The 20,630-nt window shown below is 37.7% G+C and overlaps 1 protein-coding gene across 1 annotated transcript; it reads right to left on the bottom strand.

Moving 5' to 3' along the window:
• Positions 1-1,569: 1,569 nt before the first annotated feature.
• Positions 1,570-19,712, bottom strand: LOC108671200. The gene is made up of 14 exons (XM_018158700.2): positions 19,336-19,712; positions 18,251-18,398; positions 17,612-17,700; positions 9,257-9,386; positions 8,715-8,803; positions 8,022-8,548; positions 7,363-7,486; positions 7,003-7,114; positions 6,387-6,635; positions 5,813-6,037; positions 4,991-5,149; positions 3,771-3,884; positions 3,133-3,344; positions 1,570-2,572 (listed from the first exon to the last, which is right to left on the bottom strand). Exons 1-14 carry the CDS (start codon positions 19,398-19,400, stop codon positions 2,458-2,460), a joined length of 2,358 nt encoding a protein of 785 aa, XP_018014189.1. The 5' UTR covers positions 19,401-19,712; the 3' UTR covers positions 1,570-2,457.
• Between the last annotated feature and the right edge of the window lie 918 nt (positions 19,713-20,630).

Consider the following 20,630-nt stretch of genomic DNA (forward strand, 5'->3'; position numbering starts at 1 on the left):
GATAATTAATGGTTAATATGAACACATCCCTTCCATTAAGCGGAGAAAAATACTATAGTTGCACTTTTCACCGTTACATCAAATAAGGAACTAATTATGTTGATTATCTATAATTTTAATATAAGCAGTACGGAGCCCAGCTCTGTGCACAAATGAGACAATGAGTGCTGCTTGTTATTCAGATCTACACTAAAGTTACTGCGATCAGCGGTTAACACATATGTAGTAGTTTAAACTAATGCTGAATATTAATTCGATTACAACAGATAGATAATCTTGTAACAACCGTATAATCATTTATTCTTAGCTTACACTGAGCATTAAAGGCACATGACGCTGATAGGATATCATTTACAACAATAACCTTCTAACTACTTCCGGGGTATTCATATTATCTTGATGTTAGTTTGACCTTTTATCAAAATAGAACTGATAAGCGTTGGTCGCAATCCGGCAGCGCTTCTTTAATATCGATCATAACGCTACAGTCAATCGTCAGCGGCTCAATGGTTCCGCATATAGTTTTCTTATTAACTTACATTGTTGAGCTCGAGCGAATGGCTTTTTAGCGCATTTTCTCATTTATGGATAAAAGGCGCTATAGTGCTCGTCATGTCCGTCCGTCCGTCTGTCTGTCCGTCAATGACTTCACGTTTTCGTCGACGAGAAAATGCGCTCTCTGTCACTCACTGCAGGGAGTACTGAGTTATATTTTTTAGTCATTCGCTTGAGGATATTTCCTACAAGAACATTGAAGCACAGAAATTAGGGTGATGCATGCTAGTGGCCAGTACAAACCAGGCCTTCACTCCATATTTCGTTCCATGGGTAAGCAAGTGGTAGTTAACCGTTAAGGCATTTACAATAAATAAATACAAATACTTTAGTTAGTGAAAATTATAATGTAAGTTACAAATCTTTATAAACATTTTAACACTGAGTTGTGAGTGGAATAAATTGTAATGCACATGAATATGTATTACACAATGCACATCTATTAATATTATTGATAAAACATTCATTCACAACACGCGCGTTCACGGCAAGCTCAGTGAACGTATTTCATTGGCTTTTATTACGTCTAAATTTAACGTCTGCTTATATACAGTAGACTTAAATTTAATATCGAAGCGAGTATAAAAATTAATAATTTCAATGTTCATAATCACGAATAATTTTGAAATAGCCGTAACTTGGGAAACACAAATATTGCAATTGAAACGCAACTGCGCTTTCGTTGAACGATATTTAACCTATTTAAAATACAGGGTGACACAAAAAAAACAGAGCTCATAAAAAGTTGAATAATTTCCACAATACTCAAGTAATCCTGTTATTTGTTTCAGATTCATTAAGAAGACGGATTGATCTAAGAGTCTACCACGTGTGAGCTTCGAGATGCCTTGGACTACAGAGCAAAAGACATTTGCAGTTTTGTAGAACAAAGAGTTTTTGTGGTATAGAATTGAGATTTTGCAGATGTTGGCTACATAGGTTGTACATAATTCCATAGAATTTTTGTTTCAAACTGAATAAAATTTCAGGAGTTATAAGACTTTTAGTGAGCTCTGTTTTTTTTGTGTCACCCTGTATAATAAAATGAATAGAATTGTACGTGGGCTAGTTGTACGTGTGGTAGGGGAAAGTGGTACGGTGGGACTGAGGGTACAGTGAGACAATTCGATCATTTTTGTGTATTACAGGATAATATTAACCAAATTATATAGCACTAATTACACACAAGTTATTGAATAGATTGGCCTGGGAGGGAGAGTTGTTGCACATTAATATTAAAAATAAACGACGTGTTCCAATATCTCCCATTTTTTGCCTCTCTAAAATATTTGAATACATCCATTCGTTCGTTGATCTGCAGTTCGTTGATCAAGCAATAGCTTAACTCTAGATCACATTTACTTGCTTTAAGCGCGTAGGTCGTTAGCTGTATTTTACTGACTAGTTAAAACATTTAGAAATTAAGTTCTCTGGAATTTTACCTCACCAAAAATTCTCCAAGAACGCCTACTGTCAATGTATAGTGATAAGTGATTTGTTCACATCACTTATGTCGCCGGCCTTCACAAGAAATTGCATATTTAGTTAACAAAACTAACCCACAATTTTTTAGCAAGGTCAAAAATTCTTTAAATTCATTATGTGGCAACCTTACAAATCGTAATTATGACCAGTATTAATTGTACGGTTTTTGACAAGCGGCGAGTTAAGTGCAGTAGCTGCTGCGTCAATGACTTATTTGTCATTGACGGTTGACTTGGCGAGTTAAGTGCAGTAGCTGCTGAGTGGCGACTTATCTGTCTTTGACGGTAGGCTTGGCGAGTTAAGTGCAGTAGCTGCTGAGTGGCGACTTTTCTGTCTTTGACGGTAGGCTTGACGAGTCAAGTGCAGTAGCTGCTGATTGGCGACTTATCTGTCATTGACGGTTAGTCTTGTCTGTCATCAGAGGGCAAGCCTGAAGCGTATATTTTCAGCGAGAGCGACGCACATCTCAACAGTCGCTGAATCTGCGTAACCTTCCATCAGAGACGCCACTTGCTCCGCAGTGACGTAATACCTGCAAGATGTTCACTGCATAAATACGGGAAAAATTTGAAAAATTTTCAGCCGTGTTTACCAGGCGATCTAATTTATTCCGTTATGTGTGTCATTTCTGATCACTTCAATAACGTAAATCTTATGTTTGGTTAAAAGATATAAATTTCGACACCAAAAAGTTGAGCACAAATCATTTTCGTTTCCATAAAAATCATAACTTTTGTTTGACTATGAACAGTGAATTTATTAGTTTGCCTTAGATTCTGTTATGAATTTCAATCCACATAGCAATTTCGTTATGAGAATTTCCACATAGCAACATAGCAATTTCGTTATGAGAATTAATAAAATTGTCCGTGTGGTTCAGTGTCAGGTTTCGAATTCGAAGCTCTCCAAGTCCGAATGACCGCTTTACATCCTCTGCAGTTACTATCGATGTTCACCCACGATAATAACAATGCAGCAAAGGAGTACCTCACGAGTTCGACCTGTTACAGGAATTTCGAGGGATTTCTTCGTATCAACATCAATTACCCTATAACGGCGCACTCCCAATTTTCCCATTAAATACAGCCTCACTTGATCTCCTCCTTGTAATGTCGGATGCAGAATCGTTGCGTGCGCGTGGAGTTATCTAGCAAGGCACTCAGCACCGAGAGATGCACTTGCAGGGTCTCAACTTCGTCAGTGACGTCTGGAGTGTGATGGAGGTATGTTGTGCGGCGCGCGCCTCTCATGCTCGCCACCATCAAAGGCACTGCGTACCGCAGCCACGGCTTCACATGACAGCTCTGCAATTTCGAAAACAAACTTCTGGCTTGATATTGTTGAAATATCATACAGGTTATTATAACATATATGCAGGATAAGAGTTAAGATATTCAATTTTTCTTTTCAAGAAGGTTTTGACCCGTGCATGTAAGTTTATTGTTGAGCAACGCAATGGTTGAAGTCTGGGACCATTTACAAATTCAAGAAGAAGTCTCATCTTATAAATGAATTTCTCACGAAATTGAATTCATTCTCACGATGAATTCTCACGCTTGGACAATATTGGTCGTCATCAGTCGTAACTGTTTCTTATCAGCCTCCTGAGCCCTGGTCAGTAGAAGAAAGCTTCTGGTAGCTTTAGACTGAACACTTTAAATCGACGAATTTTACCTGTGAATATATAATAAATAGGCCTTATAATATACAGGGAAAATATTGGTCTTTACCTTGAAGATGTTGCAAAGGTGCGGCGAGCTGTTGACGTCTTCAGAGAGCGCCAGCAGCAGCTTGTGCACCGACACGATGCTCAGCTCTGTGCACCTCACCACCAACTGGGCCACCTGAGTGATCAAAGCGCGTTTATTGTCAATTTTGACATTTTTAATTAAGATGGTTTCCTATTAGTGATTAGAAGCAAAGTAAAATAAATAAGCTAACATAACGTAAATAAGCTATCATTCCTCACCACCAACTGGGCCACCTGAGTGATCATAAGCGCGAGTATTGTCAATTTTAAAATTTTTAGTTAAGATTGTTTCCTGTTAATGATTAGGAGCAAAGTGAAATAAATAATCCATCATTAACAGCAAAATAACGCAAACAAATAGGCATCATGATTGAGTAACACGAAACACGAGAAACATGTAATGCAGTAACTAAAATCCCGTCAAGATACTCCCACAAAGGTAGAGAAACACAATGAAATGGCAAAATATTTATCAGGAAGATAATTTCATTCACAAGTAATGACACATGCAAGGTACGATGAAACATTAACGTAAAGCATGATTTATTATGACATTTCAACATGACTTCTTATGACATTTCAACATGATTTATTATGAAATTTCAACATGATTTATTATGATATTTCAACATGGTTTATTATCTTTTTTCAACATGATTTGGTATGACAATTTTACATTATTGCTTATGAAATATTAATCTGATTTATCATGACATTTTAACATGATTTATAATGACATCTCAACATGATTTATTATAACATCAAAACATGATTTATTATGACATTTTAACATGATATATCATGCCATTCCAACATGATTTATTATGACATTTCAAGATGATTTATTATGCCATTTCTACATGATTTATTACGAAGTTTCAACACGATTTAACATGACTTTTCAACATGATTTACTATGACATTTCAACATGATTTATTATGACATTTCAACATGATTTATAATGATATTTCAACATCATTTATTATTACATTTCAACATGATTGATTATGACATCATAACATGATTTATTATAACATCTTTACATGATTGATTATGACATAACATGATTTATTATGACATTTCAACATGATTTATTATGACATTTCAACATGATTGATTATGTCATAACATGATTTATTATGACATTTCAACATGATTTATCATGACATCTCAACACGGTTGCTGAGCACAGGGCGTACGGGAGCGCACGGCAGGTGCCTGATGGTGTCGTCGCTGTACGCGGCGACGTCAGTGAGCCAGCGGTCGCAGGTCAGCCGCAGGGAGTTGGGCAGCGCGGCTGGCGTCAGGACGGTCGCCAGCACCTGACAAGTCAGCTTGTAGTCGCTCAGAGATAACATCTGATAAGGGGAAAATATAACTCAGTACTCACTGCAGTGAGCGACAGCGAGCGCATTTTCTCGTCGACGAAAACGTGAAGTCAGGGACGGACGGACGGACGGACGGACATGACTAGCACAATAGAGCATTTTTTTCCGTAAATAAGAAAATGCGCTAAAAATGTGGTTTTTAATGCCCCGAGTAGTTAAGATGAAGAAAAAAAAGACATTTTTTGTTGGAAATTGAAAATATAAGTGTTTTTATGTTGTTTTTTTTAGTGACGTTGAAATTCAATGAGCTTTGGCTGGTTGATGGTTAAGATCATCAGGATTGATATAGCTACCTAGTTGGGATACTCGAAATTGGTTGTGAAAATTTTAGGTTGAATCGGCAAGGTTTTCGGATGATTAAGCACAGTCTTCAGACAAACACGGCCAAAAAATAAAATGCTGAAGCCCTTTCAAAGTTACCTAATTTATAATTAGACGTAATTTTTTTAAAGTAGCATCATGACACAAATGAACATCAGGCATTCCCTTAGACGATTGTTGTTTTGAATTTAATTAGTTCTCAATCAATGTACATATTCAATACCCATTTACAACAATTGATACACAAATGGGCACTGTTGTAGGCAGTACTAGGTGTATTTGCGTATTAAATGGAAGTATCAAAACACCAACCTTGACCATGGGCTTATGAGCATCATAGAAGCTCTCCAAAAGAGCGTTGTAGAGCAGCACGCAAAGCTCGAGCTCTTCCTGCCGTTGTTCTTGGCTTGAATTGCCAAAGTCGCCGTTTTTCGCAAATCTTCTCTTCTGTTTTTCAGATTCATCTGAGATCTTTTGGGGGTTTAATGCAAGGTATTGAGAGAGAAGTGACAGCAGTCGGTTCAGAAATGAAGTATCCTGGAATATAAAACATTAAAGTCAGGCTTCAAAGCTTGCATAACTTTGATCGCACAACATTAGCTCGCAAGGAATTTGAAAGCAAAGAAAACGCCAAACAAATTCACCATATCGATATTGAAAACGTTTTGGAGTCCAGCTCCATCATCAGTTCGACAAACTAAAAATGAATACAATCAGCTCGCAAGGAAATCGCATAATTGAGACAAATACGCAAAGTATCTAAAGAACGAAAATAAACACTCGAAAATGTATCCTAATTACCTAACAACAGATGGACGAGGAAAAACTTTATAAATGTAGCAGCTTTCCGACTAAAAGAAACAGGACTCAAGGAAACCTGACTCACCTGCCAAAATAAAACCTTCAACTTGGAGACTTTCGCCAGACCTGAACTGAGTTCTTTGGTTAGCAGGTAACATTCGTCTAGAGTTTCGGCGGCGAGCAGTTCAGTCTTGAGCTGCCAGAAGCCTTCTTCTACTGACGAAGGCGCAGAAGGCTGATAAGAAACCTTTGCGTCTGATGACTTAGGAGACGAGGCTGGTAACAGACGAGCTGATATCATCGGGTCATCAGATTGCTTTCGGCCCCGTAGACGCTAGAGGAAAAAATCTCAAGTTAGGAAGACGAATGAAGTAACGAAATGTTGCAATGGTGATTGCAAAATTTTGTTACTTTCGTGGGCGCAGCGATTGGGTAGACTTGGTTATTAGTTTCGTTATGAAATCAATATAAAATAATAATGATTAACACATCAGAGTTTCGGTATTTTATTATAGTAAATAATATCCAGAAAAAGCTTATGCGACACTTCATATCAAGGAAATGAGTAAGTCAGTACATATGGTGCATCTGTTTTAGAAAGTAGATGGAGTAAACAACGGAAATAATTACAATGTTATAATGTGATCAAGTGCAATAGATTAAATCTAAGGTATCTTAGACAAACTATTAAACTCTCATACCTTATTCCTCCAAAGCGTATAGAGGAGCTGGTGCAGAAGGCTGTTGGCGGTGATGGTGTAGAGATGAACTTTTTCTTCTCCCTCAGCCGTGCTATTGATGAGGGAGCCACGTCTGCATTTAAGAATAAAATGTGGATTGTCATAATGTCCCAAGCATTCGAAAGTGGATCAATAATAATAGACTACTTTAAAATTGTGATATTTTAGCCTACTCCGATCGGCCACCGAAAAAAATTGATTACCGAAAATTCGGTATTAATAATTTGTATTTTTAATTCCATCTACATGATTTAATCATATGATTTATTAATGAAATATCTGTTTAGTGTTGTTGCAATCGCCATGGTTTGCTCGACGTGCCTGCTGGAGGCGTGCACCGGTGCCCCCAGGACGCTGTAGCTGCGGGGGAACAGCGGGACCGGAGTGCCTCGGGTGTCCTGAGCGCTCGCTGAGCGCCTCAAGTGCCGGCCGTCGGGGCCTTCCACTGAAGCGACGCTCAAATTAGATAATCGTAATATTATATACGTGTAATAATAATTATATATGCTTAAAGTAGTGGAGTGGATAATATCACAAAGATTGGAGCAGCGAGCTGTGAGTTCGAAAACTGTAAACTGTAACTTAAAATTCTGGTTGAAATTAACATGCTTGATGGGTGGTCAAGAATCCGTGATAGGCTAAAACGGCTTTATCAAAGCTGATTTCACTTTGTGTCTCCATCATGATTTATAATACGTTGATACAAATGTTACAATAACAAGTATTGGAAAAGTATTTTCGCATACAAAGTTTAGTATCAATCAAATACAATTCAAAGCATGCATTTCAAAAAAATAGATCAGTACTCACTGTAGTGAGTGACAGACTCACTGCACCTCTATCACGTGAAGTCACAGACGGACGGACATGACGAGCACAATAGCGCCTTTTTTCCATAAATGAGAAAATGCGCTAAAACGCCTCTTAAATACGTGAGTAACTAAGAACAAAATTCTAGATTCTTATGTAAGTTTCATTACCTTCAGTGGCATCTCGCCGGCTCGTGACGCCGCTCACGTGCAAAGTAGGTAAGCGGTTGCCCCAGCCTGACTCCAAGCTCTGGCAAGACGACGCTCGCTGCAGAATAGGAGGCGAAATCTTCCGCTCGCTTGTGTCGGAATCGAAATTAAACTGATCGGATTGTGCAAGAAACGGCGACTTAGTGGTAACATCGAGACCATTGCTAACTGCGTCAGAAGACTGTGTGTGCGGTCTCGGACTTTGCGGTTCACTGAATAACTTTTGTCCCGGGGAGAATTCTTGAAAGGTGGAATTCATAGACATAAGCGATGGTCTTCGGTCGGTCAGGTCACCGCAACTTGTGGCAACTGAGAACGGCAGAGTTGATGAGGAGTTGGCAGGTTGGTAGCTATGCAAACCCGATGAAGTGGTTAGAAGAGCTGGATTATACGTCGCGGGTAGGTCACTCGAATTGCCAATTTGGAACTGTGACGATGAGTAACTTTTGCCTCTCCATAGGCCTTTGAAAAAACTCGAAATTTTACGCCTGTCATGACCAAAGCAATTCAATTAGAATATCAAATTGAGTTAAATAATGTACGCTCACAACTTCATGTATGACAATAACAATGATATCGAAAATCTCCTGACAATGGTTAGCAGCTAATTGATGATATTCTGTATTCAAAACTTTTTACCATATTTTCACTTACTTGGATCTTTTGAGCGAAGAGGTTTTCTGCGAGACAGAATCCGAGCCTTCAGAAAACGAGCCACGTTTTCTCCATTCATCGCGAGGGCTCTATGATAAAAAAACATTAGACTAAAGTAATGCATCTATAAATGTAATATAGACTGAAATGCGAATAAAAGATGATTTGGGCAATCAGTGAGGAAGTCAACCAGAGAAAAGAAAATGTACTCGTTTGATTTTTAAACAACACTGTTACGGCTGCATCATTCACCGCGCCTATACAGGTAAATAGTTTAATTGCATTTGACCCCTTCAATTGCTACAATTAAAAATTACAATTTACCGTCTCAAAAATATATTTTCCATTAATTGTCAATAATATTATACAATTCCTACGATTAATCAAAATTTACAATTTACCGTCTAAGAAAAATAAAATGTCAACTGTAAATTCTAATGTGTCGTTATAATAGATTGTTTTAATGAATGTATAGCAGGTTTTCGACTAGCTGTTAGCGAGAAAGACTCGATGATATTTTGATCATTTTGTTGGTCGCTCACCCTACTCGCCGGGTCGCTGGCTCGGACCACAGAGTCTAAGCTGCCGTAGTCGTCTGTGACACGCGGAGCACAGTCCCATCCGCCTTTCCGAGCTTCAGATAAAACACTAGAAGACTGAGCCACTAATGATCTGTACGAAATATAAACACATGAAATCCTTGAGGTTGAGAAAATATTACGAAAATTATATATGCAGAAATACAAATACTGCTAAAAAAAAGTATCGAGCGAGAACAGGTTAGTGTTGTAGGCCAGTTATTTTATTTATTTAAGAGAATTCACTTAAATAATTACTTATTTAAGTGAATTTATGCAACTAGTCGGGATGAAAAGTCGGAAGTAGTTTTGCTTTAAGTTTTGAGGTGAAATGAAGCAAGAAACTCTACGGAAATCGCATCTAACATTTAGATACAAACGCAGCAGTATCGCCAATGCGGGTTCAAACATCTGTCACCAATTTTAGTTTCGATTGAATCAATTTTTTAGACTTTATTGGATTGGCAATATATTGATTCATCGTTTCATCAATGAATCGATTTAAAATCGTTGAAAATCTACGAATTAACAATAATTTGAAGTTATTTTCAAAGCATATGATAAAGTGACATATAGAAAGACCAGCATGAATTATTGTAGTTGTAAATAGCTAGACGTAGGCGAGGGTTTAGTACGGAGGACTTGTGAATTATAAATCTAACGAATATTGATTTCTAAATATTTTATGAAAGCCAGTCAACACCTCGGGCCCTTGAGTTTGCGAATTATTCATAAATAAATTGCGGCAGTAAACAAGTTCCTTGACACTACATATCGAGCAATTGATTTGATGTTCCTCACAATTCACTGACGTTATAACGAAAAAATTTCAGATAAAACCGTGCATAATAACTCGACGTTATATATAGTCGACGATTCTTTAGTTCCGTGCATGTATTGTATAAAAACCACTACTGTTGAAAAAAGAGAAACGTGTAAATTATATGAAATTGCATAGGTTATAACATTTCTCGAGATAAATATGAAATTATCCTAGTCGAGCGTGTCCTACACTGGGGCATGCACAAATCTGCTGCAATATGAACAATTGCACCGCATTTCGTTAGCAAAAAAAACATCTCGGTCTGAGTACAAATTTCATACTCAGACTTAAGTCCAAGACGAAGCTTGCAGATTACACGTCCGCGAGCACGCATGGTAATTTAGAGAATTATTTTTATATAACCGGGACATGTTGCGGGCATCTCATCAAGAAATGCTAGAGACGCATTGCAGGGGAAACAACGAAATTATGTTGGCCGTGCTTGGACCTAAAGTTATTTATCGTACATCATGGAATGACGATGTACAAGTAAAGAAATTTATAGTAATTGAAAGTGACCACATAGCCAGAGTAGCTCTCACGACTGGAAATGTAAGCCTGATAACAAGTAAGTAAAATCGGCTGATGATGTTGTGGCTTCGTCAGTTGTCTTGGAGTCTTGTAACTAACCAAACTCCAACGATCCTAAAATCCTACCAGTTGCATCATATTTAATAACAGCTCAAGTGCTTGAATTTCTGATCTCTGCATAACTCCGACTTTAAGTATTGACCATAAAATTAGTGTAAAACGCTTTCCGTTTTGACAAGTCTGAGTTGACGTAAGTCCGTATTCAGGTTTTAGGATTACCACAGTTCCGACAACAAATTTCCTTTTTATTGAACGAAAAAATTATTTCTGTGAGAACAAATATAAATATATTAACTCTATAAAACCATGATGTTATAAACGTCCAATGCGTGTGTAGCGAGCACATCTGTCGGTCACGAACGAACCGTTCCGACAACAAATTTCCTTTTTATTGAATGAAAAAATTATATCTGTAGGAACAAATATGAATATAAATTGTATCTGTAAGAACAAATATAAATATATTAACTTTATAAAACCATGAGTTTATGCACGTCCAATGCGTGTACAGAAAGCACATCTGTCGGTCACGAACGAACCGTTCCGACAACACGTACGGGTCACATGCTGGCGCGGGATCAATACGACCCTGACCCTCCACGCCTGTGATGGCAAGCGGGAGATACTCCGCTTACACTTCACTCTTATCGTCTAATTACTTGTGCATGAAATACGGAAACTTAAGTGGGATAGTTTGTGATGTTTAGCAATACTTTTTAAAGTTGCTTTAGATGACATACTGTATAAATAGTGCATAAGCTAGGTAATAATACCGTAATATGAAAAGAATAAAATTATAATTTGCGTGTAAAAAGAAGTTACGATTACGATTAAATCTTTGGTTTTCTGAACAGTAGTATTAAGATAGATCGCTTGCAATTGAAAGACAAGGTTCCATGCATTTGCAAACTCCAGTTGTCATACTCGTGATAAGTTCCCTCCATTCACTGTTAATTTAAATTTTACATGAACTGTTTGCATGTAATTGGAATTTGCATTGGAACCGTAGCTTCTATTGAATATTTTGTTCCAGATTCTTCTAGAGCAAGCAGTTGTAGTTGCGTGTCGAGATATTGAGTGGGCATTGACGCGTCGGTGTCTGCTGATAAAGTGAGAGATAAACGCTAAAAACTCAACCATGAACGCAGAGGTCGTATTTGCACATCAATTCACTAGCTGATTCGGCGGCGTTCCATGAAACCGATGCTCAGTACTCATTTTACCAATATTTAGCCGAATACATTTAAGCTTAGTGATTCAGTTGAATCGGAATGCGAGAACACAGAGGCAACGCAATAGTGTTCAATAGTCCGAATGTTCTACAGTATATACTTGTAATCACAGCAATACCTTAATACGTTTTCGCTGGACGGTTTGTTAATGGTAATGATATAGAATTTCAAAACAATAAAACAATACATTGATGGCTTTTTGATAACACTAAAACTAACGAATCACAATAAAATTTCCCGCTAGGAACATTCCAAAACATAGTTTTAATTCTTAAAAGTTTGAACCGTATTTCATTCTCACAGTTCAATTAAAACACTAGGGCCCCAGAAGCCAACAATTTCGTAAATAGGAACTCGATAGTCGACGCAACACACTCGACTCTCATAAACAAACACCGCTGTGCCCCGCTTATCGCCACTATAATTGGCATTAGTCTGCAGTTTTATTCACTGAGGCATAGACAGTTTATAGACTCTTATATTCCCTTTATATTAGATTTTGTGCGATGTAAAACAATTTGTTAGGAAATCAGACCGCTTCAAAATTCAACGCTTTTCCTAGAACGGATTAAATTCGATATTTATGAAAAATCCTATTAACAGTCTAATAAATTGAGTTGCGATAAATAAGCCGATGGAAATTGCATATTTTACGAAATAGTAAATTTTTCAAAGTTGGTATACAAGTTCTGTGAGAAGTAGAAGTGGAATAATTAAAGTCGTTTTATCAGATGTTTATGAAGTTGCTAAAATGATGACGTATTTGAATACCTGGGACAATGAGGCACAAAAGAGAGCACAGAAACACTTTGTTATATGTTATAGATTTCATAGAAGTAATAATAACTGAAGAAAAATTTATTACGTGGCAAGAGAACGAGTCGAGACGAATCGCAATGAATGAAAGCGAGAGTTAACCCTTCGAGCGAAAGTGAAACCTGGCCTAAAAAGTCTCATAAATATTTAGTCGGCATGGACGTTCACATAAGCTTTAGGCCGAAAAACATGCCACGTGCAGGGAGCCTAAATTTTTCATAAACGATCGTTAAAGCCAACAGCCGACGTATGTGAAATCATGAGATAATCCGCTTTAACAATCCAACATTGCTGGTAAGAGAGAAAACCATTGCAATAACAGTATCCAATACTGGCATGATGGCAGTATTGGACAGTGTCCAATACTGCCAATAACAGTGTCCCAATACTGCCAATTGGGGAGACTGTTAATACTAACCAATCCCAATACTCCCAATACTGACATGCCAAGCCATTGCAATAACAGTGCCCAATACTGGCGGTTATATATTGCCAAACACTGATGGTTGGAGTGCCAAACAGTGACAGTTACGGTGCCAAACAAAAGTGGTTGCTAGGTCTGTTTTGCGTTCATCGATTGCCGCGACACAGTAATCGTGGCACGAGGGACCGCCCTTCTTCTATGATGAAGTGAAGAAAGGTCACTTCACTAGAGTTTATTGGCTCACCTAATCCAGTTGTAGGTGCACATTTGGGACTCAAGTTACTCGTGACTCAAACGCACCAATGGAATCAATTTTCATGAACATTAAATTACAATATCACTTCAACAAAAACTTATAGTTTCACTTGACATTCGAACGAAAAATTGAGCGAAAGTTCTCAACATTCAAATGCCAGCCTCCAAACCTTTATTAAAGACTTTAAAATAATCTTATAATGGAAACAAATGCATTCGAGATAAGCATTTATTTTAAATTGAAAATCGAACAGGATTATCGAGGTTCTTTGTTAAGGTAATTGACGAGATAATCGGAGTTCATATTGCAATGAACAATTGACGTCATAAGATTTGTGCATGCAACTATAGAGGTATGAAGCACGAAGTAAGATATGAATTGGAAAAAATATTTTTATGGCTTTGGACTTGAAAGACAATGACGGTTATCTGCAGACTTCAATGGATTCAAGCACTTGAGAACAAGGAATTCGAAGATCTGAGAAAAATAAGGGATTCGAACAGTTGAGAATACTAAGATATTCGAACATTTGAAAGAACAGGATAAACGCCTTTGAACTTGAGGAAATGGCTGTGTAACAGTTATTTTCGTTCAAGTTAAAATAAACAAACAATGAACTTACAATATCTTCATAAATGTGGTGAAAATGGCTTCAAAAACACCAAATGACAAAAAAGAGAAAATTTCTATTCAAAAACTTATGTTTGTTTTTAAAGGTCGACGAAACATTTAACATCCGATAAACACTTGAATGAAGTATAAGCCTCTGACCAAAAGGACGAACTAACGGCGTTCAGCACTGATATCTTGCAAGGATATAGCGCGTGTAGCAAGCTGTGCTCAGGTTCACTCACTCTTATTATTGTAATCATTATTATTATTTTACGAAGAGATTATCGTGATATCTTTAGTGATAGAACTTCGAGAGAACGTTGCTTACTGAGACAATAAAAAAATATTACTCAATACTCACTGCAGTGAGTGACAAAGAGCGCATTTTCTCGTCGACGAAAACGTGAAGTCACGGACGGACAGACAGACAGACAGACGGACGGACGGACATGGCGAGCACAATAGCGCCTTTTTCCATAAATGAGAAAATGCGCTAAAAACGTTAAGAGTGAAGAAAAATAAGACAAAAAATATGATACAAAGGCCTTAGTGCAATAGTCAAAAGTTCTACGAAAACATTCGGCCTTTAGACGACAAAGAAACGCTAACAGCGTCCTCAAACAGTCAACAAGACAGTTGCTTTTTGGTGCTGAATTAGCTAAGGTAAGGCTTAAGATCTACAATAATTATCCCTCTAAAAAAATGAACTCAGGCTTGAGCTCGACAGAAATTATTGCTGATAATGCAAATAAAGCAACTGTTTATGGATGATTTTACCAATTTACATGTCTAGGACATGTAAATTGGTCATTAGCAGACAAAATGCGGATTATGTGTAGATCAAGAGCAGGGCTAATGCTGATTAGGAACAGAGCAAGAGCAGGACTAGAGCAGATCAAGAAAAGGACTAGAACAGTTCCAAAGCAAATATGAATTAAGCAGGTCTAGAGCAGGTCTAAACAAATATAAAGCAGGGTTAAAGCAGCTCTAGAGCAGGGCTAGAGTAAAGATGAAGCAGGCCTAGAGCGAAGATGAAGCAGGGCTTGAACGAAGATGAAGTGAGGCTAGAGTTGGTCAAAATCAAATCAAGAGCAGGGCTAGAGCAGTTCTAGAATAAAGATAAAGCCGGACATAAGCAGTTCTAGAGCAAGGCTAGAGAGAAGATGAAGAATGATATGAAGCAAGGCTAGAGAATGTCAAAAACAAATCAAGAGCAAGGCCAGAGCAGTTCTAGAATAAAGATAAAGCCGGACTAAAGCAGTTCTAGAGCAGGGATAGAGAAAAGATGAAGCATGAGATGAAGCAAGGCTAGAGAATGTCAAAAGCAAATCAACAGCAGGGCTAGAGCAGGGCTACAGTAGGTCAAAAGAAAATCAACAGCAGGGATATAGTGAGGGTCTAGAGTGCTATATATGGCCATGCCACGGTACACGTTCAGTTTTCTTTCCGCGAGATACTCAGTAAATTGGGCAGCAATCGACCGGCCCGCTTCAAAGTGTGTACCAAGTGTAAACGCCTGGCCTCAGTTATGGACGAGTGAGTGATGAGTTGCCTCATTAACTAGTTAATTAGTCGTCGATGCAATCTCGACAATATCAGAGGGCTTTAGAACGGAAAAAGCATTAACCAAATAGATCATTATTTATACTATCAGAACTGATACAGAAATTAACGGCGGTAGAGGGTAAGTTTCCTCGATTTGTACGATTTAACTTTTTTATAAAAAAATATATCATACGTGAACAATGTAATGATGAACAATGTAATGATGAACTAGATGAACTATTTCTGGTCTGATCGCCTCTTTGAAATTTACGCAAATATGTTTAAATTATTTTAGCTGAATAGTAAAAAAACGTATTTATTTATTCTAATCTTAAATTTATATTGGAAAATTATTATCAGTATATTAGTCTTCACAGTGGAATTGCAAATCAAATAAAATAAAACGAAGGTTTGTTTTTGTAGAACATAGACGTATATATAGATGCATATATAGACATATTGATATATAGATGCATATAGTCTCATACTGAAGCTAGATTCGCCAACTCGGACTGAGAAAGTCTACGGGATTTGGAATGCGGATTTATGATGCTGTCCCATGTTCCAACCCGTACCTCCAGGGCGTTACATCTGACATTTTTTCGGCCGTATCCTTAACAGTCAATTAAATATTGAAACACAGTCAATCCCTCCAAGTCAAGCATGGTAATTAACAACGCATTGAAGCTATTGAAGTTGAAATTTATATCAATGAAAATTAACCGAAATACTTGACCTGAAATTAGCATCATCAAATTAGTATTTTACTCTTTAACTGTGCGTGTTCGACTGCAGTAAAAAATTGTCGTCCTCAATATAGTGCATGGAGTTTATTGGGGCGCACTATTGGAAGCGTTTCGTCTCTGTTCTTTTCGTGAGTAGCAAATGACTGGTGGTAATCTTTCGATACTTCAGATATTAACGAAAGTTGGTGCCTTGCTGTATGATAGTAATTAGCCCTGCGTGCTTCATAAATGTTACATTCTAGAGAGTCAGGTACATATGTTACAGTCAGGTACAAATGTTACAGTCAGTTGCACATGTTGCAGTCAGGTACACATGTTGCAGTCAGGTACACATGTTGCAGTCAGGTACACATGTTGCAGTCAGGTACACATGTTGCAGTCAGGTACACATGTTACAGTCAGGTACAAATGTTGCAGTCAGGTACACATGTTGCAGTCAGGTACACATGTTGCAGTCAGAGACACATGTTGCAGTCAGAGACACATGTTACAGTCAGGTACAAATGTTGCAATCAGATACACAATGCTGCAGTCAAAGTAAATGTCAATAAGATAATGCTCATTTCAATGCTTCATTTCTGTACAATCTTAATTAACTTTTTGCATTTTTTGTTTACTATTCTGTTTTTTGGTTCTTATCATTTGCTCGCATCTCTTCCAAGATACGCTTATATAGAGTTACCTTTACATCTTAGTGCAGACATGGAGGATAGATCTCTCCCTACCTCAAAAATATTATTCATCAGCTTGAATTAACCTGAATAATAAGCCCGAAATAACAAATTTAGAGCTACATTTCTACCAAATTTAGAGCTACATTTCTACCATTTCTTGTGCCTTGGGACGTGGGTTGAATAAAAAGTGATTCGAGCTTATATTAATAGGGTACAGCGAGCTCAAGTTGAGATTAATAGAAGAAGTCTCGAGCTACGATTAATAGAAAACTCGAGTTAAAATCGAAGTAGAGCTGAGATTAATAGGAGCCTCGAGTAAAAATAGAGGTAGAGCTGAGATTAATAAGAGCCTCGAGTAAAAATAGAGGTAGAGCAGAGATTAATAGGAGCCTCGAGTAAAAATAGAGGTAGAGCTACGATTAATAGGAGCCTCTAGTGAAAATCGAGGTAGAGTTACGATTAATAGATGCCTCAAGTGGAAAATCGAGGTAGAGCTACGATTAATATGAAACCTTGACCGAACACCAAATTCGAGTTTATTGAACGAATTAGTTCTGATTATAAATAATTGAATTTAGTTGAAGATAAAAGATAACTCACTTGGCGGCGGTGGGCGCGGCGATGGTCACGACCAAGTGCGACGACTGCTGCTGCACCACGCCGCTCAGGAACTCTACTTTGTCTGCTACCTGGGAGCGATACACATTTTCTTACATTAATCTTACAAAATATATCATAGAATTGGACTTTATATCGCGGATTAATCCTTGAATAACTGCATCACCATTTGAAAATGATCGGGATTAGGACCTTGACTTCTATTATACAGCGATAGCGGCTAAGCCAATTCATCAATAAATATAATTTCATAACCATGGCTTATTGTCTACATGCAATACCTAATCTATATACAATATTTTATTCCACTAATAAGGAACCTTTTCTTAAAAAATTTATCTACAATATCGATGCAACTATAATATGCTGAATGCAACACAAATCATAAGAGATCTCAGGTAGTTACGTGAAGTTAACAGAACTGGGCAGCGCTACTTTGAAATGTAGCGGCCGCTACCGCTACCGCTACATGCTCTAAATGTAGCGGGCGCTACCGCTACCGCAACAATTGCTTAAATGTAGCGCCGCTACCGCTACTGAAAATGGAGCGGCCGCTACATGTAGCGCGCTACTGCCCACCACTGGAAGTTAATATAACATTTCATACAACACGACACGCACGAGTTGTAAGGACGTGATGTTCTTGATGGTGAGCAGCACCCTGAGTGACCGCGATGCGAGGTCGGCCACGTACACCGAGTCTGACGTGACCGCGACGTGACAAAAAGTTACCCTGTTTTTGAGCCTCAAAATCACCGCCTCGCACCATCTGCAATTGTGGATATAATAACGATTTTATATTATCGAGAATAGATTATTCACGAATAATCGAGTAGCTATACATTCAAATGCCGCCTCGAAAAATTATATGTGACATGATGAATTGCAACGAGAAATAAATATTTACATCATTAACAATAGTTAGTACCGCGAATTTAAATAATCTGCTGGTAAATAGCAGTTATAAAATAAAAGGCATCCCCACTCCATCACTACACTTCATTACTACTACTCAGAAGACCTTGACGTTGTACGACCTACCGATGCCGGCTGGGGGCGCAGCCTTGCACCAAAAATTTAACTCATAAAGAAGTCCTAGCGCCAACGCCTCCCCTCATAATGCAATAACTATACTCAGCCTAAAGAAACTAAACAACAACTTCATCAGTCTTCATGGGTAGATCAAAATAGTTTCGTATCTTCCGCAATCAAACCTTATTAATCGATTTTTCTGGAAAATAGAATGTTTTTTATTTAAGCGTGGAGAGTTAAATGATGGATCTTCAGAGTGGCGACTCATGTTTGGCATAAACGTTAACGTAAAATGCATGTGATTGTCCTTTCAAGTTTAACGCCCAGCTGCACTTTTCATATTTTTTCAATATACAATTTGGAACACACTACACTAATCTTTAACCCATGTAGTCACCGTGGTAGCAAAAAATATTGAACCTGATTTTCTACGTAATTTAAAAATAAATGTGGTCCGTAGCGCTAGCGGGGGGTGCAGCAGAGCGTAGACCAGCAAATTAAAGCTCAAATCAGCCCTGGAGCCAACATCAACCATCTAAAAGCTATAGATATTGTCATCCTGGCACCTAAGCAGCTGTAGTCAATTGACCCATCTCACCACACGAACTTTAAACCAACATTGCTTCACATGCATCCCCATAGCGGGTTATTCAGTGTTACATTTTTATGCCCACCTCACATCTGAGTAGACGTCAGCTGACAGATGGCGCTTGAGAAAGCTGCGCAGTTTGCTGCTCATTTTCTATCACCATGGAGCCAATTTCCAGAAACTGGTACAGTCGTCGTAAGTTGCGAGATCATCGTAAATTTGATTCGGCTCGCGTTTAAAATTCTTGGGTAGAAATTTCATCGATATTTTACATTGGTGGGTAGCTGATTGTGTCGGTAAAGTCTTTTATGGGTTTATTAATTTAATTTTTATTCGGTTATAGCTAGCGCCTTACTATTCGATGGCAGGTTCAGGTACACATATCACAATGTTGGTATTTGGGTTATGTTATGAACAATCATTGCATTCTCAAATAAAGTTTTGCATTTAAAAAATAATCAATATTCGATAAACATTTACAAACTTTTCGGGAAAAAATGAATGTTGATTTAATAAAAACAGTTAGCTTTTAAACGAAAGAGAATTGGGTCAAAATTATTGAAAGTAAGTTATAGATAAATATAGAATACTGAATACTATGACTACATACACTAATATTTATTACTGGTGATAGGCAATCATTTCCACAACGCGAATAAATCTTTAGCAACAATGCTAATGCCTTTTTAAACCCAACGCTCCCACAGCTTGCCCGAAAATTCGACCTTTTTTGAACACTTTTCCATTAGAATTTACAACTTCTCTGAAAAGGGCACAAAAAATTTATTCTTACATAAGCTTGGAAAATTTTCAGTTTTCATAAGAAAATTGTTATTAAATCCATCACTGATTACCTACTATCTTAGTATCTATCGCCATGAGTGATTGTATCGTTTCTGGCAGGACCCAAATAGTTTCATTAAATTAGCAAAAATTCTACGGCCTAAGAGTTAAACATCAAAGCAAGGTTTTCTACATTTAATATTCGATAGTAATGCAGTTTTAATTTGAATGCCGCAGGTGCTCTGATATCAAACTTACATTTAACTAAGACAAATAAATAATAGAAGTTACTAGTTCTCATTAAAACATATCTCCCCAATTCTTCAATTGCTGTTACTTATGCTAAACTAGTGCTCCACAGATTTGTCAGGTTTGAAATATCTTTCGGGCTTGTGACTTCCACCAAGTGAAGAATCTTTCTGCAACCGCCATGCACCAACCTGCATCACAGCTCACCCACAACTAACATTTGCCTCACTGGTTCATTAAGCGAACCTTCTATACCGGGTTGTTTAAATTCATTGATTCTTAGCTGGCCAGTGCTTTGAAGATTTTCATTGTTATTCGGTGATTTGCCTCACATCACGAGCGACTGCT

This window comes from Hyalella azteca, unplaced genomic scaffold (genome assembly GCF_000764305.2).
Source record: "Hyalella azteca isolate HAZT.00-mixed unplaced genomic scaffold, Hazt_2.0.2 contig10672, whole genome shotgun sequence".
NCBI classification, from domain to species: domain Eukaryota; kingdom Metazoa; phylum Arthropoda; class Malacostraca; order Amphipoda; family Hyalellidae; genus Hyalella; species Hyalella azteca.